At 38.5% G+C, this 18,982-nt stretch overlaps 1 protein-coding gene across 2 annotated transcripts; it reads left to right on the top strand.

Moving 5' to 3' along the window:
• The first annotated feature begins 2,906 nt into the window (after positions 1 to 2,906).
• On the top strand, positions 2,907 to 15,255 carry phaf1 (phagosome assembly factor 1). Of its 2 annotated transcripts, none has more exons than XM_040134207.1 (16): positions 2,907 to 4,211; positions 4,414 to 4,496; positions 5,390 to 5,473; positions 6,462 to 6,505; positions 6,880 to 6,959; positions 7,058 to 7,152; positions 8,781 to 8,845; positions 9,349 to 9,461; positions 9,848 to 9,981; positions 10,317 to 10,400; positions 11,123 to 11,205; positions 11,394 to 11,437; positions 11,571 to 11,620; positions 12,475 to 12,533; positions 12,737 to 12,809; positions 13,403 to 15,255. In XM_040134207.1, the coding sequence occupies exons 1-16, from the start codon at positions 4,148 to 4,150 to the stop codon at positions 13,496 to 13,498; spliced, it is 1,251 nt and encodes a 416-aa protein (XP_039990141.1). In that variant the 5' UTR covers positions 2,907 to 4,147; the 3' UTR covers positions 13,499 to 15,255. The 2 variants fall into 2 exon arrangements, with proteins under 2 accessions (XP_039990141.1, XP_039990140.1); XM_040134206.1 differs by having other exon boundaries at positions 8,748 to 8,845.
• Positions 15,256 to 18,982: the final 3,727 nt, after the last annotated feature.

Below are 18,982 nucleotides of genomic sequence, written 5' to 3'. Positions count from 1 at the left end.
AGTAAAGTGGCATTAATGACTGTGGATAAAGTGAATGGGTAGAGGGAGGTATTAGAATATTTGGGAGCGTGTAATTGGTTGTGGCCCAAGATGAGACTCAGGTCATGTTGGCGAAAGCTGTCATAGATTTACATTAACAGTGGCTGTTATGTTTCCATGAGGCTGGATCCAGTGTAGAAAATGTTTAAGGACCCAAGCATTGCAGATCAGGGAATTGGGAATCTGTAATGCATTAATTATAGACAGTGGTATAAACTACATTTTCAATTACTGGTTTACCAATATTAAGATCGGTGGAAACTGACAGGGCGCTGGATATGAACCAGTACAGTACAATGAGAGGCGAGAAGTACAGTAGGTGCCAGAAACAGCATGGTTTGGGATGGCTTTTGTAAGTCATGAGTTAATTGGTTATGTTTGTAACACAAATACACTATGGGCTAAGCTGTTTACCTGCCACAAGGTTGACTATAACATCTATCACGCAGTGATAAAACTAAGAAATAACGCCACCAACCATTGGTGGTCTCATGAAATCTGAGGAGGCCAAAACTCAAGCAACATTTAGACTATAAAGACCAACTTTATTCTCAGACAAATGCGTTTCAGCTTGTGGCCTTCATCCCGAGTCCCTAGGTCCCCGATGAAGGACACAAGCCAAAACATGTTAGTCTGACAGTAAAGTTCACACTTCATACTACATGTGTTGCTGGAGTTTTTACCTCCTCAGACTGTTTCCCTTCTATGTGCAACTTGGATGGAGGTGAAGCTATGCCAGAATTCTCTACTCTGCTTCTACAGGTCTCATAAACTCTGCCACAGCTATTGATCAGCTCTTTATGGATTTAAACAGGTTAAGAAACATTAGCGAGGAACCAATTTTTAACAACAAACTAAGTCAAATTTCTAGGTTGGCATCAGGAGGTGACCAGTGTCCACCCTGTCCCCGCTACACCAGTCCAGTGTATCATTATACCATTATTTAGATAATTATTCATGTAAACATCTTAGTTGATACTACATCCCTCAATTTTCTTAATGCAGGCATTAAGGTAAAATATAAACCACAAACATTTTCTTTTTTTTTTTTTACCTAAACTGTTTATCTTCTTATTTGTTTAAGTTATTTATACTTTGGTTTTATTTAGAGATCCAAAGAAGAACTCAGTGATATCTAGTGGCTTGTACACACTCTCTAAGTTTCTCGTTCCTGTGTGTGTGGTCTGTCTTTTCCTCTTTTTTAGGGTTGAACTCGTCCTCTCAGAGGAATTTGAAATATGAGATATTCAATTCAAAACATTAGATGTTTTTCATAATAAATATGTATGAATTCATGTATGTTTCTGTTTTGTTTTTGTTTTTTACACTGAAATAGATACTTCACTCACATCTACATCACTCTCCAATGTCCCTTGTTTGTTTATAATTCTTTTTACTGTGTGCAGTTTGGCGACATCACGATATGCCAGCATAGCTCGGCTGTTCCTCAAAATGAGCAGTCTGATCAACACCTGTGGGGTTGTGTTAATAATAGCATTACCAATGGCTGCCAGTAAGCCCAAACAGTGTGACAGTGAGCCAACATTCACAATACTAGGACACTTCAAATGGGAGCAGCTAAATTGAATTCAGCCATCATTCATTTAATTATTTATACCTGTGTTTTTCCCTACTGCAACGTGTCAAAATGTCTTCTGTGGGAAAGGACTATTTGAAATGTCCTGGCTACTGTTTTAAATGCAATGAATCTGAATATATGCCTGTTGTTTGGAGCCCTTTAGATTTACATATCAAATGAAACTTTCTGAATAAACAATGAAGCTTTCTTTTTGGTCCAGCCATTGATGAAATGGGAACTACATTACATTGAAAAAAATAATCCCCAATTGATAAAGTATTCTGTGGATTATCCGGGGGGGCATTGTTTCTAGAAAGATGTTTTAATGATTTAAGTACCACAAATGAGAGTCATTACAAAAAAAACATTTCAGAAAACACACAGACATTTAAGATGACAGATTCTTATATCTCCACACAGGATCTCTGGTGCTCAAGCCAGAGTGACCATTGGGTTCTTGGTCACCTCTCTAACCAAGCCTTTCTACCCTGATTGCTCAGTTTGGCCGGGTAGCCAGCTCTAAGAAGAGTCCTGGCTGTTCCACATTTCTTCCATTGAAGAATTTTGGAGGTCACTGTGCTCTTGGGAACCTTCAATGCCACAGAAATGTTTTTGTAGCTCTCCCCAGAGCTGTGCCTCAACACAATCTTGTCTCTGAGCTCTGCAGGCAGTTCCTTCAAACTCATGGCTAGGTTTTTGCTCGGATATGCATTGTCAGCTGTGAGACCTTATATAGACAGATGTTTGCCTTCCAAATCATGTCCAATCAATTGAAATGAACACAGGTGGACTCCAATCAAGGTGGAGAAACATCTCAAAGATGATCAAGAGAAATGGGAGACACCTTAGCTAAAATTCAATTGTCATAGCAAAGGGTCTGAATATTTATGTAAATGTTTGTTTGTTTTTTAATAAATTTGCAAACATTTCCAAAATTGTCTTTTCATTTTGTCATTATGGGGTATTTAGTGTTGATTGATAAGGGTTTTTTTTTTTTTTTTAAATTTAGCTTAAGGCTGAAACGTAAAAAGTGGAGGGGTCTGAATACTTTTGTAATGTATTGTGTGTATATATATATATATATATATATATATATGTGTGTGTGTGTGTGTGTGTGTGTGTGTGTGTGTGTGTGTGTGTGTGTGTGTGTGTGTGTGTGTGTTTTTCAAACTTATTTACATTTAGAAAAAACATTAAATAAAATTTGGGGAAACTTCAAGATGACCAAAGTGTTTAACCGCTCCTCTGGTCGACTGTGTCAGCTGACCGTGACCTCAGTACGTCAACCGAGAACCTCCGTCGTACACAGGAAGTGAAATTATCAGCTGACCCTGCTGGCTGTTGTTGATGCCTGAAGTTACTGTTGTTTGGGCACTGTGTTGCTCTTATCTGCTCCTGACATTGAAGACACATTAAACCCGAGAGAGGGACACGGTGGGCATTTACCCGCTGACGAGTTCATGCGCAACTAGAGAAACTTGTCATCGTGAGGACTTCCAATTTACGCACTAGCGGCAGAAAAGCTAGCTCCAAAGCTTAAACCGTCGGTGGAAGGAAGAAAGAAAATCAGCAAAGACAGCCGACGGCTTGGCGTGCTTTCTTTGTTCATGTCGCGCCAGTGTGAACTACAATATTAATTTTCTGTGTCTTGAATTTAGAATTTTGTCTGCGTAGACGTTATTTATATTTATACTTCTTTACCAGTAGGCGAAAAGGGCAGCTAGCTCTGCAGCTACCGTTAGCCCATAGCGCAAAGAAACAAGTCTTGTTGTCAAGCTTTGATAACGAAGCGACAGATAACGAAAGCTAACAGCGTGAATAGTCAAGTTTGGAAGAATTATTTCTGTGTCTCTTTATTTTTTAGCTGTTAGTCACTGGATCAGGTGCTCTGAAGGTATTTTGGATACACAGGACACAGCACTGTAGCCGATTAAGCTGATGTTAGTTATTAAATTGAAGCCTGTTGGACAGGTTCGATCTATCTGCTTTTTTGTTGACTTTAAATTAAGTTAATTGAGGTTGGGTTTTTTCTGTATCGATTTTTTTTTTTACCACACACACAAGCAGTAGGTTAACAGCTGGCCTTGTGCGTTTTAGGTGTGCTGACAGGTTGCGTAATTTGTTTGTGGGAAAGCTGGCAGCCTTTGCTGGCTAACTTGTTAAACTTTAATTTAAAACTATTTTTGTCTAGCCTTAGGTGTTCAGCCTTAGGTGGTGTTGTGGATATCATTTTAAATATTTAGCACATTTCATCACTCTTCTTCGGTTCCATTTTAATGCCAAGAGCATATGACGTGATCGAGAGGTCACCCTTTACTGTAACTCATAGACTGTGTAAGTGCTTGATGCTCACACTCATGAATTTGGTAGGTTTAGAAAAGTAAGTAGATAGAGTTATGAATTAAAGTTGCCAGCTGAAACTGCTGTAAGACAGTACTGTGATCAAGGAGAGAAAAGCAGAGAGAAAGGGTCCCTCAGAGAGTCCCATTGTGTCTTGAGGTGAGGTGAGCTGACCCCAACTACTTGCCAATGCTGGATCTGGAGGTGGTGCCTGAGAGATCACTAGGAAATGAGCTATGGGAATTTGCCTTAGGTGCGTATTACAACATTTTGAAAGAGCATAACTCACACTAATCACATGGAGAAGAAGAATGAGACTGTGAGCTTTCCATTCATATTAGAAGCCGAATTCCTTGTATGTTAATTTTACCATTTACTGTTGAGCTCCAAGGCTTAATAAGAAATGCTGTTGCTCACCCTCATTTGTGAGTGTGTTTGCATGTCTGTATTTCCAGGGATGCCATTGGCCCAGGCCATCTCTATTCTACAGAAACACTGCCGCATCATCAAAAATGTCCAGGTGCTATACAGTGAACAGGTAACATAGCCAAACTACGATGTGCTCTCACACACACAAAAATGTTAATCAGCTTGTATAAGAATTCCTTTTTAGACAGCAGTACAAATTTTGCAAGAATTTCCGGTGGTAGCAGTAATTCCAGTTGTTCTACAACCCAAAATATTTGTATTTTTACAACATTATGTGTGTGTGTATTTATATGTGTGTGTATTTAATTATATATATATTTATGTATCTATACATATAGATAGATAGATTAGATTTTATATATTATATTATATGAGATTATATTAGATAGATAAAATATACACCATTCAACCAAATACGGTAAATGGTTTTTATGTTGTGGCTAATCGGTGTATGTTTGAGGTAACCAGAGGGCAGTGAAAAGTTAATTTTTAACGATAAAGTGCCCACATTAGTACATATCTTTGTAACAGTTCTTTAAAAATAATTTAATGGAGCTTTGTTTTAAAAAAAAAAAAAAAAAAAAAAATGTGCATTTGACAAAAGGATACCAGCCCATATATCTTCATCTGATTTTTAAAACTCCCAATATCAGCCTTAAAATTTGATTTTCAATCAAGCTATATTTAAATTTTTTCTCCAGATTCAATGGTTTAAAAAAAAAAAAAGTCAATAAGGGAGGTTGTTTTTGAAACACTGACTCAGGTGTGAGATTGATCCAGTGGGAACTGGAAGCAGTGGTTCATATTAACATAAATGATGCCAAATGAAACTGACCATTTTTTGTCTGATGTAAAATATATATGCAGTCATAGTATTGGTGTGCGTCCCAGCTCCCTTAAATCATCTACAAAAGCAGCTGATTCTGATTGCATATCTGTGCATGAGGGCATGCCCCCCTCCTCCTCTCCATTAATGAATTAGTGTGTTTATCTTCCCTCCAGACACCACTCAGCCATGACCTCATACTGAACTTGACTCAGGATGGGATTAAGCTGCTGTTTGATGCCACGAATCAGAGACTCAAGGTGAATATTGTCGATTTTAACTGGTGGGCGATGTGAAAGAAAAAGTGTCAGGGAGCAGCAGGGCCAGTGGTGTGTGGGCACTGAGACTCAAACTCAGAGACACTTAAAGGGACACTCGAAGAAAAATCCTCACTGTGTTTCCAGTACCAAAAGATTTTTAAAGCAACTGCCTTTCACTAAGGTATTTATTTTATATATATATATAAATATTATATTATATTAGTTAATATTTGACACAATCTAGTGTTGCACACTAGATATGAGAAAGGGCTATGACACTTCTCCTCATTTAATTAGCAGTAGCAGCTTAAAATGTGTCTCCACATGCGTCTCGAGTGACCACTTGTGGTCAGATCTCACTTCCCCACTCTATAGACAGATAAACACATACATAAATTCTCTTTGCAAAGACAAAATGTGTTGTTGTTTTTAGCCAGTCTGACTATGCCAGGTAGTCTGTTGTCAATGTGTTGCAGAGGCAGAGGCAGAGAGAGGCAGAGCAAGGAGGGGCTGAGTGAATAATGCGCTGCGCACAGCTCTACAATAAAATAAGATTTTACCCATTTAGAAGTAGCAAAAAAACGGTGGTGGTCAATGTTGATATAGTAGCGGGCCGCCACAAATAAATCAATGTATGGGAGTCACTGTGAGAAGTGTAATAATATTTTTGCTTCATTATTAAGATGTGACAGGACGAGGATGTCAGTTGAACAGGCAGTCCTTAAATATGGCCCAGGACACATTTGCGTTCACACCCTTAAAAGAATGTAGCCATATTCTGCCCAGTGATCAGATCTCAAATGCGTCCTCAGTGTTTCTTGGGTTCATTCACACCTGTTCTTAGAGCTGTCCAATTGTGATCGGAACACCCAAAACACATGTCAATGCCAGGTATGAACAGGGCCTAAGACTTCCCCTGCCTTGTTTAATGACATTTAATTAACCATTTGTTTTGTGCCCTAATGTTTTTCATCTTTGCGGGTGACAGGTGATTGAAGTGTATGACCTGAGCAAAGTCAAGTTGAAATACTGGTGAGTAGAAATATGATGTCAAAATGAAGCTGAAGGAGTTAACAAACTTGCTGGGAGCAGCTGATTTATCCACAGTAAAAACCATGTTAGATTCTCAGCTGTTATGTTATATGTACATTTTATGTTGCCATAGAGACCACTTTCAACTATAAGTCATAGCTCCCCGCATACAGGCCTACAGCTACTTAGTGAATGGCATCACAGTAATGGAGTTTGCCTGCGTTACTGTGTGTCTTATACTGTGTATGTGGGATTTTATTTCTTTCGGTGGAATCCATTTCACATCGCTGGCAATAGCTCCTCAACTAATGCAGTTCAGCCTGTGTGATTGTTAATTGATTTAACGCTGACTCCGTGTGTGTATTGTGTTTCAGTGGAGTCCATTTCAACTCTCAGGCCATTGCCCCCACAATAGAGCAAATAGACCAGTCATTTGGAGCTACGCACCCTGGAGGTACTTTACAAAGCAAAACACACTTACAAATGAACCTACATTTTGATCTTACTTGTCTGTTTTATAAAACGTCTTCCTCTTCACCCCTCTCCATCCAGTTTACAATGCCGCAGAGCAGTTGTTCCATCTCAATTTTCGAGGACTGTCCTTCTCCTTCCAACTGGACTCTTGGAATGAAGCTCCAAAATATGAGGTGAGAATGTTTTAAGTTATTTGCTTGTCAGCCAGTTAAAGAAGAGCAGAGTGGTCGTTTCTATACATCCCAGGGGAATCGGGCCAGCCTTGTGAATTTAAGTGATTATGCTTCATACAGGCAGTCTAAGGTCAAGCCCTGTGTTTGTTTTGAACACGTTCCTGAATCCCCGTCAGCTGTTGCATTGTGATAATAATATTGTGGGACTGAATAAAGATACCAAATGCATGTTGAAAATGTGAATGTCCTGCTGCTTGTTTAATCTTTGGGACAGAAGATCATATCAGATATTAGATCAGATCTCAAAATGCACCAAGTATGAATTCCAGTGTTTACACTGTTGAGATGTCAAAGACTCATTGCAGTGTTCTATGGGATATCAGGGACTTGAGCTAGCTCAGGCAGCATTAATTAATCATTAAATTCTCCAAGACAATGCAGGTACCCAGCAGTAACAATAATAGTCAAATTTTCACACCAAAAACAATCTGCAAACTGCATATTTGTACATACTGCTTAATATAGAAGAGTCTTAGATTTCGGCCTTAGTGGCTGTGTTTTTGCATTGAGGATTGTATAATTAGACAGAGCCTCTTGGGAATGTTGTACTGTCTATATTGTATAGCTGCGCTATTGTGAAAACACAAATCATACAGGGATGTTTGTACTGCTCCTCTTCACATGATTAGTTCAACTCAGCTGACTTCATATTCCATCTACAATTTCTTTGCAGTTTGTCACATCTTTTTGTTTAGCTATTAGGCTTTGGCTACTGCTTGCTGCTCCAACATAGGCTATCTGTGATATTATAGTATTGAGTATTTTATTAACCTTCCTATCCTCCTGAGCTGTATGTCAAGCTGGTTGAATGGTTTGTTTGATTCATTGAAAAAACAGCTTGTGCTTGCTTGTCGTCTGTAGTTGTGTGCAGGTACAAACTTGGTAGTTTCAGCTTCTAGTGTGACTTATAATAGCATTTCTTTGTCTAAATCTCAACACACAGCTGTAGTTTGTTTCCTGTTTGTGTTGAGTTTGTATGACGACTGAGATTCTTTGTAAGTTGAGTGTTTTCAGATAAAACTGTCACAGTGTAGAAACCGTATAATGCTAAGGATATTTTGTTTTCAAATTTCTTAAAACCTCCAAGCTTTTGCTTCAGTTCAAATCATCTGCAGCTTTTTTGCATCTCTGTTGCTTGGTGCTGATGAACAGAACTTGGAAACAGACAAAACACCAGCACATAAATAAAGTAACCACTGCTGAGCCATAATGGATGTTAATTGGATGTTGGACCTGTCTCAGATTAAAGGTCGCTACCTGATAGAAACCCAAGTTGGATTAAAATGCAATGACACCAATCAGTGAAAACATAATGGAGTTTTTCCCCACCGGGGCATGGGTACTTAGGTCAGTCAGTGACCCTTTATTCCTCTTTCCTTTATCATCTTTTATCAAATCTTTCTGTACTTGTCAAAATAGTGTTCTGTAAAACATCTGTTTGTGTTACAGTTTCTTCTTAATATGTGTGTTATTTTGGACACACAAACACAATGTATTCCAGTCCTGTACTACTCCCAGTTGTTTTGCCTTGGCAGCCTAACTTTGCCCTGGGTTTGGCCTCCCTGCAGATTCCACACGGGGCTATGGTCAAGAGGATGCACATCTACACTGGCAACAACCTGCAGGAAACAAGGTACATACGCACACATACAGATACACAAACTAAATGCTGCTCAAAGTGGACCTATCTCTAGCAGGGCTGCACAATGCTCAACGTTACAGAACAGAAAATAATAGAAAATGTTTAGAAGATTTTAATCACACGTGGTGATAAAAGTGTGAGTGTTTTGAAAGCAGTAGATGATTGTTGATTAATGGCTATTAATGTGATAAGCCAGCCACAGCTTTGACGGTTGTTGTCCAGTATACTTGCTGGTTTGTTATTTTTATGTACAGTGTATATATAAAGGTTCTGTAACAAATTTGGAGCATATTGGTTTGTTAGCTCAAAGGAAACAACAACGCTTGAGGTTCTTATTTCACATATAAATATGTGTACTACACTGTAAACTGAACAGATGTGTGGAGAGCACAGACACCAACAACAAAAAGCCACAAGAAACCCAAATTCAAAACCTCAGAATTAAGAAAGCCCAGTAATAAGGGGCACAAACACTGTCCCCCCTGTGTCCTCAGAGCTCCGACAATGCCACTGGCTTGTTTCCTTGGCAACATCTATGCAGAGTGTGTGGATGTCCTTAGAGATTCGGCAGGGCCTCTGGGGCTCAAACTTCGCCTTCTCACTGCAGGTAACATACGTCTCTGTGTCTGTGTGTCTGGAGGAATGGATGGGACTGCAGTATTTATAGCACGGATTGAAGTACTGCAATATAATATATTTATGAGAAGAATCAACATGTTTCCATAGTATTATTCCTAATTTTTTTATGTAGCCCTTTTCATAGACAAACAGATTTAGCTGTAGATACCTGGCTGGTACTTATGTGTCTACTGTAGTTGCATGGTAAAAGTTTAAAACAAAAACTGATGATGTTTGTGGCTTTTCTTTTTTTTTTTTTTCCAAACTGTTCACATTTTCATTACAACTGCTATTCTCTGATATTATTTTGGTTTTCTTGTCATTTGTGTTTGTCTTGTCATTTATCTCTTGTTGTGTTGAAATGTGTGAGAGCAGGTTGTGGTCCTGGCGTAATGACTGATGCTAAAGTGAGGTCACTAGAGAGGAGCATCTACTTTGGAGATTCCTGTCAGGATGTACTGGGTGCTCTAGGCTCACCACATAAAGTGTTCTACAAGTCTGAGGACAAGGTAGGAACTCTTTCATTACATGGTCACTTGTTGTAGCTGTTGCTGTTGTTAGAGTCTGTTTATAATCTACTTCACAGCCTATCTTCTATCACTCTGACAGCTCAGTTTTCCCCAAGGATCATGATAGTATGTTATAACCTAGACTATTTGTGTCAATTCACCAATGACATGCTACATTTAACATGTTGATTGTTAACTTTTGCTCACCTAAATGTGTCCAGTTGTCAATATTTCCACCTCTTGAATGTGGCTTGAATTGTCATATTCAGTGTAATTGTTCTTAATAAGCTATCTGATAAAAATCCTGTACTGTTATGAATCCTTGTTTATTTTAGATGAAGATCCATTCTCCCTCACCTCACAAGCAGGTTCCTTCTAAATGTAATGACTACTTCTTCAACTACTTCACCCTCGGAGTGGTACGTAAGCTTGGCCTAGACTTTTTTGTTTGTGTATATGTTTGTATATGTTTGTGTCTGTGTTTTATAATGTTGTTTGCATATACTGTAGTTATATTTTGTGTTTAAAGTTTTTGTACCTGTAGTTGTGCCTGTTTTAAAGCCACAGACCAACTCGGGAATTCTTGGTGAGGTGACGCTTGAGCATGTTTGATGTAATTTAGAAATGAAGTCATAAAGTTGGAAACTTAGCTTGTTCATGATAATGTACTTTTTGGTGAGAAAACTCAGCTGTGTTAATGTCATATCTCTGTTAATCCCTGGAGTACATGTACCGTATGTGCTGATCTGGGGAGTTGTACAGGGGCTTCTATTTGTCTGCTCATTCAGTGTTCAGTCTTATTTCAGTTGTATCAGACAGAAGTATCTTCTCATTTGGATGCTTACATGAAATCTTTGTCAAAAATCTGTGTCTATACTGTCTGTCTGTGAATTTGATTTAAAACATGCTCAGCCAGTGAGCTTTTGGATCACTGTCCTAATTCCCTGGACCTGTTTGGACAATCTGGGCTGGGAAAGTAAACAAGATGAATTCATCTGCAGCCACTGTTTAGATCTTCTGAACAAGAATCTTCACCGCACAGTTCCCTCATATGAATGGATGTGGGGGTGTAATCCGGTCTGGTCTGGTCAAACATACAGCACAAAAGCCATCTTGATGATTGTTTTTTCTTATTTTTCAGGATATCCTGTTTGACTCGACAACTCACCTGGTTAAGAAGTTTGTCCTCCATACCAACTACCCTGGACATTACAACTTCAATATGTAAATATCTTGTTGTCTAAGCAACTTGTTTCTCTGTTTTTTATTTGTTTATGTTTCCTTTACCCAGTTTTACTTTAACTCTCCTTCTCCACAATAGTTGACAATATTTCGATATTTTTACCTCAGCCACTGTAGCATTTCTGTCCCTGTTTAACATGCTTTTGATTGTGTTTTCTCTCTCATCCTAGATATCATCGATGTGACTTTAAGATTCCACTAGTCATCAAAAAAGGTGGGACATTGTTCACTCACAAAACTATTAATCAGGAACGAGGTTTTTGTGTCCCAGCATAAATACTGTGATAGGATTTTTTTTTTTAACACTCCTTTTATTTAATTTTCTGTTTTTGTCTCCATGCACTTAGAAGGAACTGATTCTCAGACAGAGGACTGCATCTTAACCACCTACAGTAAGGTCAGTTAAGGATAACATTTATAATAACGGTTACATTTGCCAGATGTCAGTGGTTTGTTGTCATTTCACAAGGTGGCGCCATGGTAGGGGTGTAGTGATCTGACGTGGCCTCTTGGCTTTGTATCTTTTTCAGTGAATTCAGCTTTCTAATTGCTGACTTTTTACTTCTGTGTTGGTGATTATAGGATTGTCACTTTTCAGTTGTTCTTCTCTGGTATCACTACTTCCAAAACCTGGTCTCTGCATTACTAGTAAACCCTGTGTTTCATGCCATAAATGTATGTAGTTGTCATCATTTTATAATGTTTTATAAGTCATCCAAACATTTCAACATGTTCACAAAACAACTGTTTAAAGTAACCGTTTTAATTCCAGTCTGCAACTGTATTGGTTGCTACTGTTTGGCATTACTGCAAGTAAATTTTGGATCACTGGAGCCTTTTTTGTTGCCCTAGACCTGTGAATTTGGAGACTTGGAGATGGATAATATGACCTCTGCTGTGTATTGTAGCTACAGTCATTTTCTTATGTTAGTACAGAGGAAATCATATAATAAAAGTCCTGTGATAACAATTTTATCCACTAAAAATATCCCAGAATTTGCTCTGATTTTCCTTTGAGAAAAAGCACAGTTGTCTGATACATCTGAATGTATCCTGCCACTGGAAGTACCAGTAGCAGTATTTTTTATGTTCTTTTAACACTATCACCTTGAAACTGATACAACAAAAGACCCCTCTTGTTATTTCCCTAATCCATCTTTTTAAAAAGATCTACGGGATGAAAAGCTTTTTAATCTACTCCCATTAATGTTTTCTCTTGAATTATCTGTTCAATTTTTATTTCTCTCTCAGTGGGATCAGATTCAGGAGCTGCTGGGTCACCCGATGGAGAAACCTGTAGTACTGCACAGGTAAAGTACATACACATGCACAGGTAGTGTAATATGGATCACATTACTGCTTTTTAAGTCTAAGATATTCTGTGAGCATATTTGATTGCTGTTGTTGGTTTACAAATACAACATTCAATCTGCAAGGTTTCTGTAGCAAACTTTTCTAGACGTTTGGAACTGTATCCAGATGAGTATCCTTATTATATGTTTGTGTTTGACAGGTCCTCATCCGCCAATAACACCAACCCATTCGGCTCTACCTTCTGTTTTGGACTGCAGAGGATGATATTTGAGGTCAGAACACCATTGGAGTCTGGACAATGTGTGCAAAGCCTTAATTAAAATGTAGTATATAGATTGTCTGTAGGGCTAGACTACACTGAATAAGAAATCTCTGTACCCACTTTCCAAATTTACTGAGATACAGCATATATGTCTATTTCAATTTTCCATTCAAAGCGTGCCACTAATGTACCATTCATCAAATGAAACCTAGGATTATTATTACAATTATTACAGATAACAGTGTTACAAAAGCAAACTCAGCACATAGAAGTGGAGCAGAATTTGACAGAATTTTGTCCACCATCTTAATTTTTATGTCATCTGTTTTATCTGTGGTGAGTTTCATTTAGACATTTTAAAGGAGGTAAAAGAAACTGTGGTTTTTACTCTATTAATACTACCGACATCACAGATTCAAACAGGACTAAAATTGCAGACACACTCTAAAGCTACCTGGGGGTTTTGGCTGCTGTGCCTCAGTTTGATGCAAACTGTTATTAAACCCAAAGCCTTGAAAATAGACATTTTATTTGAACACAGTATTTCTGAAAATTTCAGCTCCATACCTTTGTAACACTTACTGTCTGTTTTCCTTTTCCCAGGTGATGCAGAATAACCACATAGCATCCGTGACCCTCTACGGTGCTCCACGGACCACCAGTCAAGCCCGACCTGATTCCAGTAGTAGTTCCCACTGAACAAATAACCAGAACCACATCCCGTTTCCGGCCTTTCCCTAATCTAGTACCTCTACTGACAGAACTTCTTACTCAGAGCCAGATTCTTAACCGAGCAGACCTAACCCAGAAGAACAAAGTTATTCTTGCCCAACCTCAGATGCTAAACATTGATCAGAAACACAACAAGAACCCAAGATAACTCAAAAACAACAAATTCAGACCTGACATTAATCAACTTTTCCCAGTGGATACTAAGATTTATTTTTCCAATCAGACACATCCAGCAATCATGGACACATCCAACTCTGACGATCCCAGGACTACCAGAATCTATTGACACAGTGGCAGTGCTGGAGCATTGATGCTTTGAAATGAAACCAGTGAAATTATTTCTTGGTCGTGTGGGAATATCATTGTAGAGCTTCAAATGGACATGGTGAACAAATCTGCATTCTGGTAGAACTCAGCTGTTTCCTGTCTCCATCCTGTGACTGCATCCACCCAGGACCACAGAAGAGATTGTCCAGACTGTAGTTTGGACAGCATGGTTCTACCAGTAAGATGTACTGGCAGCCTAAACAGGACAATAACCCCATGACATTGCGGTGGTGAAACAACAAGCATTTGAATTTATGTGCTGCAAATCTCTAAATGCTTAACATCAAAGATAGAGTAGTGTAGTTAATACGGCTGTACTGAAAACTACTGTGGCCAAAGTCTTGAAACAAACTCTGGCATGACCTGCTGACTCTACTTCAACCAACCAGTACCGCCTGTCTTCCTGCCACAACTTCAGAACCAGACCCGACCAGCTCAGTCAAACCTGGACACGTCCAAACCGCAAGAACCAAATCCGCCCAGCCCAACCAAGAGACATCAGAGCCAAACACACTGAGTGCTGCAGAGGACTGTAACCAAAAACAGAAAAACATGAGAATCCAGATTTCGTTGTACAAGAGACGAACCAAACACACTCAGGGTTTGGAGAAAGACTTGGCCCAGAACGTAACCCGCTCCCCAGCCGGGCCAATCCAACAAGATGTGAAGCTTCTTTAAGCAGAATAATCCAAACATCCAACATCACCTCCCCGATTATTGTCTCCCTCTTCATCTTCCTACTCGTCCTTCAACTTTTTTCATTGGTGCCCTAAAAAGAACACACACAAGCACACATCACAGCAGTAAACACTCTATTAACCCAAAACTGTTACTTACAGTTTTGGACGTTAGCGTCACACACACTCACATAAATGAATGAATCTGCGTGAGTTAGGTGGCTGATTTTTAAAATTTACATTGCAAGACTTCAACACAAGCACACTTACACAGCATTTCAGTCCCTTCACTTCTGTGTCCTAGTGTATTTCTAATACATAAAAGATGGCTCATCTTTTTTATCCTTTTAAATGCTACTCAAATATAGAAACATGCCGGCATGACAAGAATTTGCATGAATTTGGCAGATGTTTTTGAATGGGAAGAGACTTATTACAAGCACAAACTGGCAACCTGTTGTGTTTATTTGATCGTGCATGTTGTGAGGGTCATACACTTGGCACACAGGTCCTTTATTTCTCTCTGCCCTCTTTCACTCATTCACACCTTGACCATTTTCATTATGCTATGTGTTTTTTTTTTTTTTTTTTAAACGTTTGCACTAATACACACCTTTTTACTTGACTGGTTGATTGTGCCCTATGCCTAGAGATTGGAGTTGTGGAGAAATTTGAGAGGTGTGTGTGTGTGTGTGTGTGTGTGTGTGTGTGTGTGTGTGTGTGTGTGTGTGTGTGTGTGTGTGTGTGTGTGTGTGTGTGTGTGTGTGTGTGTGTGTGTGTGTGTGTGTGTGTGTGTGTGTGTGTGTGTGTGTGTTTTTTCATCCATGAGTTTGGATAGAGGTGAGGTCCTCCCATGGTGCACAGTGTTTGCAGTCTTGTCCTCTGCGTTACACTGTTCTCTATTTTCTTTTCTCTCTGTTTTCTCTTTGCTTTCTTCATCTCCACATCTGACTGATGCATTGCAATTCATCCCTCAGCCATGTCTGCATTTATTTCTTTGTTGAATTGCCAAATGCTATTGCCAAAGATGTATTTGGATGATTTCATTTGATACGTAGACATTATCACTGTTCTCTCTTGTCTGAACCTCTCCTATAGAGAGGCGGGTGTTGGCTGCCTCCTTTCTTTTGCATCAGATCTGCACATCAGAGTCATTGCTGTGGGGAAGCCTCTAAATTCAGCTCCTGGTTTCTCTAACTGCTGACAGTAACTACACAAGACAAGAATAGCGGACTTAATGTGAGTGTTTTGACTCCAATGAGCCTACTTTCATCTGGACTTGTTTTCAGCTAGAGACACATTAACAATAGTAACAACTAGTGTCATCCCTGTTGTGAGTGTCTCTTGTAAAGTGGTTGTTGTTGTCACAGAGCTTTAATTTAAAGAATCATCATTATTTTTCAGTGGATTTCAGTACATTCGACCCCGTTTTGGAAATGGGGAATAACATCAGTCATTCCTTCATCACAACATGACTGCAGTTTGCTTCTCCCCCCAGTCTATAATTTTAAGGTCTTTTTAATTACAAGCAACTGAATAAACTGTGTATTAATTTTAATACACAAATTCTCTTTTATTATTCCTTGATTAAAATGCCATTTGTTTTTATTTTTTACAGTTGCTGAATTTCTGATAGAAGGCATCAGGGTTGAAGTTGGGGCCCGTACACATGATGTAATGTGGAAAGTGCTAACCAGAGACAATTTTAGATTAATTAGAATTACTAATCAAGAGTTGATTTCTTTTTTTAGAGTCACTAATAGTTCCTGATTTACATATACATTTTTTTTTTTTTTTTTTGGCACAGCATGGCTCTGAGCTTTAGGATTGTTAAATTAGATTTCACGTGGCTTCTTAAGATGAAGACCAAGTTAAAGAGCAGTTGAAGAATTGGATTTCTATGCTGTGTACATCCAGTTATTTCTCAGAACAGCCTAACTGTTCTTAATTTTTGCATTTTTTTTATTTTTATTTTTTTTTATGAATTTGGACTCTAATGCTTATGGAGTTGATGTTGATGTACAAATGTAAATAATTTTGTTCTTCTATTCTGGTGTCTTCTTATTCACATGATCTTATGGCTTGGTACAGACACAACTGACTCAGGCACTGGCTGAGTATCTTAATATTTCCTCCTTGATTCTAATTATATATAAATCTCAGGAGGAGGACTCATTAACAATCACTGGAAAGTTTTTAGTTTTTTTTTAGTTTTTTTTTTTTTTTTTAAATTCCAGACCACTCAGTATTGAAACTTTTTCATGTGCAATGCTAAGCCTGCAAGTACACAAATGTGTTGGGTGTCAGTAGATAGCCCTGCTTCAGCTCCGCTTGACCTGCTACTGCAGGGTGTTCATGGCTGATCCACAGCAGATACAAAGCTTCATTTATGCATGCAGGGAAAACAATAGTCCTTCACATTTGGACTGGAAGAAAGCTCTGTTAGATATGTTTTTGTAGAGTGGACAGAATCAGATTTGGAGTCTAGCTTTGTCATGTTGCTAGATTTTACGTCCACTTGTTTACACTAGAAGAAAACTTTTTTTTTTTTTTTTTCCGGCTGCACCTTTCTTTGTAGCCAAACTCATTCCCAGGTGAGGTGAGGTGATGTGGCCAGGAGACATGGATTTTCCGCTCCTTGCTTTTCTGAAACAGGGATCCCTGTGTTGAATAGGGAGACAGATGTAATTTAATTGTCATGAAAGCTATATTCAAACATTTTACTACCACTTGCCTTTGTGCAAGCATATATGAGAAATCAAGAAAAAAAAAACACAAAACTGTTGAAGATTGTGCCTCATCTCCCACTGAGCCTGTATTTGACTTTTGTCTCTATCTCCTCTGTTAAAAGGAAACTCCTTGTACATACAATTTGAGAATGCATATGAACTGCATCATTGTACAGTATGTATGTGTGTGAGTGTGGGTGTGTGTGTGTGTGTGTTTGTCACTGAGCATTATCAGCAAGCTAATATGGTGGTATGGTGGTATGGCCATTTCAGTCATTTTAGTTTTCCTGTTACCTGCAGAGAATGACAGGTTGGGTAGGTTTTCCTAAAATGAGGATGGGTTTTTCAGGGTTTTTTTTCACCATCTCAATGTTTTGTACATGAACTGTTTCTCTGTTTTAGGTTGTGTGTGTTTATAACTACATTAAATACCCAGCACAATGTGTAAATGTTCACAACCCTTAAAAGCTCTTCATAGCTATTGTGGAAAACATGATTTTTGCAATGCAGTTCAGCCAAAAAAAACCTCCTTGTTGTCCTGATGTTTTCTGAAAAAACTCAAATGCGTGTTGACAGGGGATTTTAATTAAAACCTGAGGTAAAAACCATTCTTTTTGTCCCTCCACCCTCTTCTGAATTTGAATGAATTGGCCATTTCACAAAAGATGTCAGGGTTGACTCAGGCTTTGCCCCATTGGAAGCAGATGGGTTAAAGACGATAGGAAAAAAAACAGTAGAGGTAGAGGCAGCAGTGAATGAAGCAAATCAAGAGGTTACATAAACATAATGCAATGTACATAAATATCCAGTTATTACAGGAAACTGAGCCCAGCACGACACATACATTAGATGCTGACAGAGAAAGAAAAATGATTCTACGCATGAACCCCATTTTTGTAAACCCAGCCCAGCGCAATAGACAGTCATTGCTGTGATGATTCATTGTTACTGAGAGAGACAGAGAGAGGAGCTTTTGGGTGCTGGGTGATTAATCTTACCCAAACTCAGGTGGACATATCACATCTTTGTTTTTCCGATATTTTTAAGATAGGAAAAAAAGTACTTACTTTTTTGTGGTCTGTGTGGCTTTTTTTTTAAAATTTCACTGAATGGAGGAATGAGTGATTGTTACAGTCATATTGTTCTAATTTATAATGGACAGCTTCAGTTCAGTCTAATGTTAATCTCATATTAATGCTTTGTATTGTCTGTTCTTGGTATCATATGTTCTGTTGCCCATCTCCCTAACCCCCTTCAGATTTTTTTGGTGGACTCCATACATTTTACGCCCATTTCTGGAAATGGGGCGGTTATACTTAATTAAAACTTATGAAATTCATTGGAATGTGGCGTTTTATATTTGAATACTATAACTTTGTGTATGAAGAAATACATAGATTTGTTCAGCATGTCCACTGAAAAAAGGCAATAACAATACCATGTAGTGCAAACAGTTAGGTTGACTGCAAGCTTTGCTCCAGCAAAATATTTTTTGACAGTGTTTGATGATAGCTGTTGAGATGGGCTACTGCTGTGCATCTCTTAACTCCCATGCAACATTTTGACTTTTATGGAATCAAATGCTCTCTGTTCATAGACGTCAAAGTTCATTTTCTGTGTACAACCAGGATATGAAAAAAAATAAAAATGTGGATGTGAAAAAGATGGTTTTTATTTCTTAGTTTACACAACCTTGAAATTAAAATTTGTGAAGCAAA

This window comes from Xiphias gladius, chromosome 8 (assembly GCF_016859285.1).
Source record: "Xiphias gladius isolate SHS-SW01 ecotype Sanya breed wild chromosome 8, ASM1685928v1, whole genome shotgun sequence".
Classification (NCBI taxonomy): Eukaryota; Metazoa; Chordata; class Actinopteri; order Istiophoriformes; family Xiphiidae; genus Xiphias; species Xiphias gladius.
The sequence above is the reverse complement of the archived record's forward strand: the minus strand, read 5'-3'. Positions and strand labels throughout refer to the sequence as shown.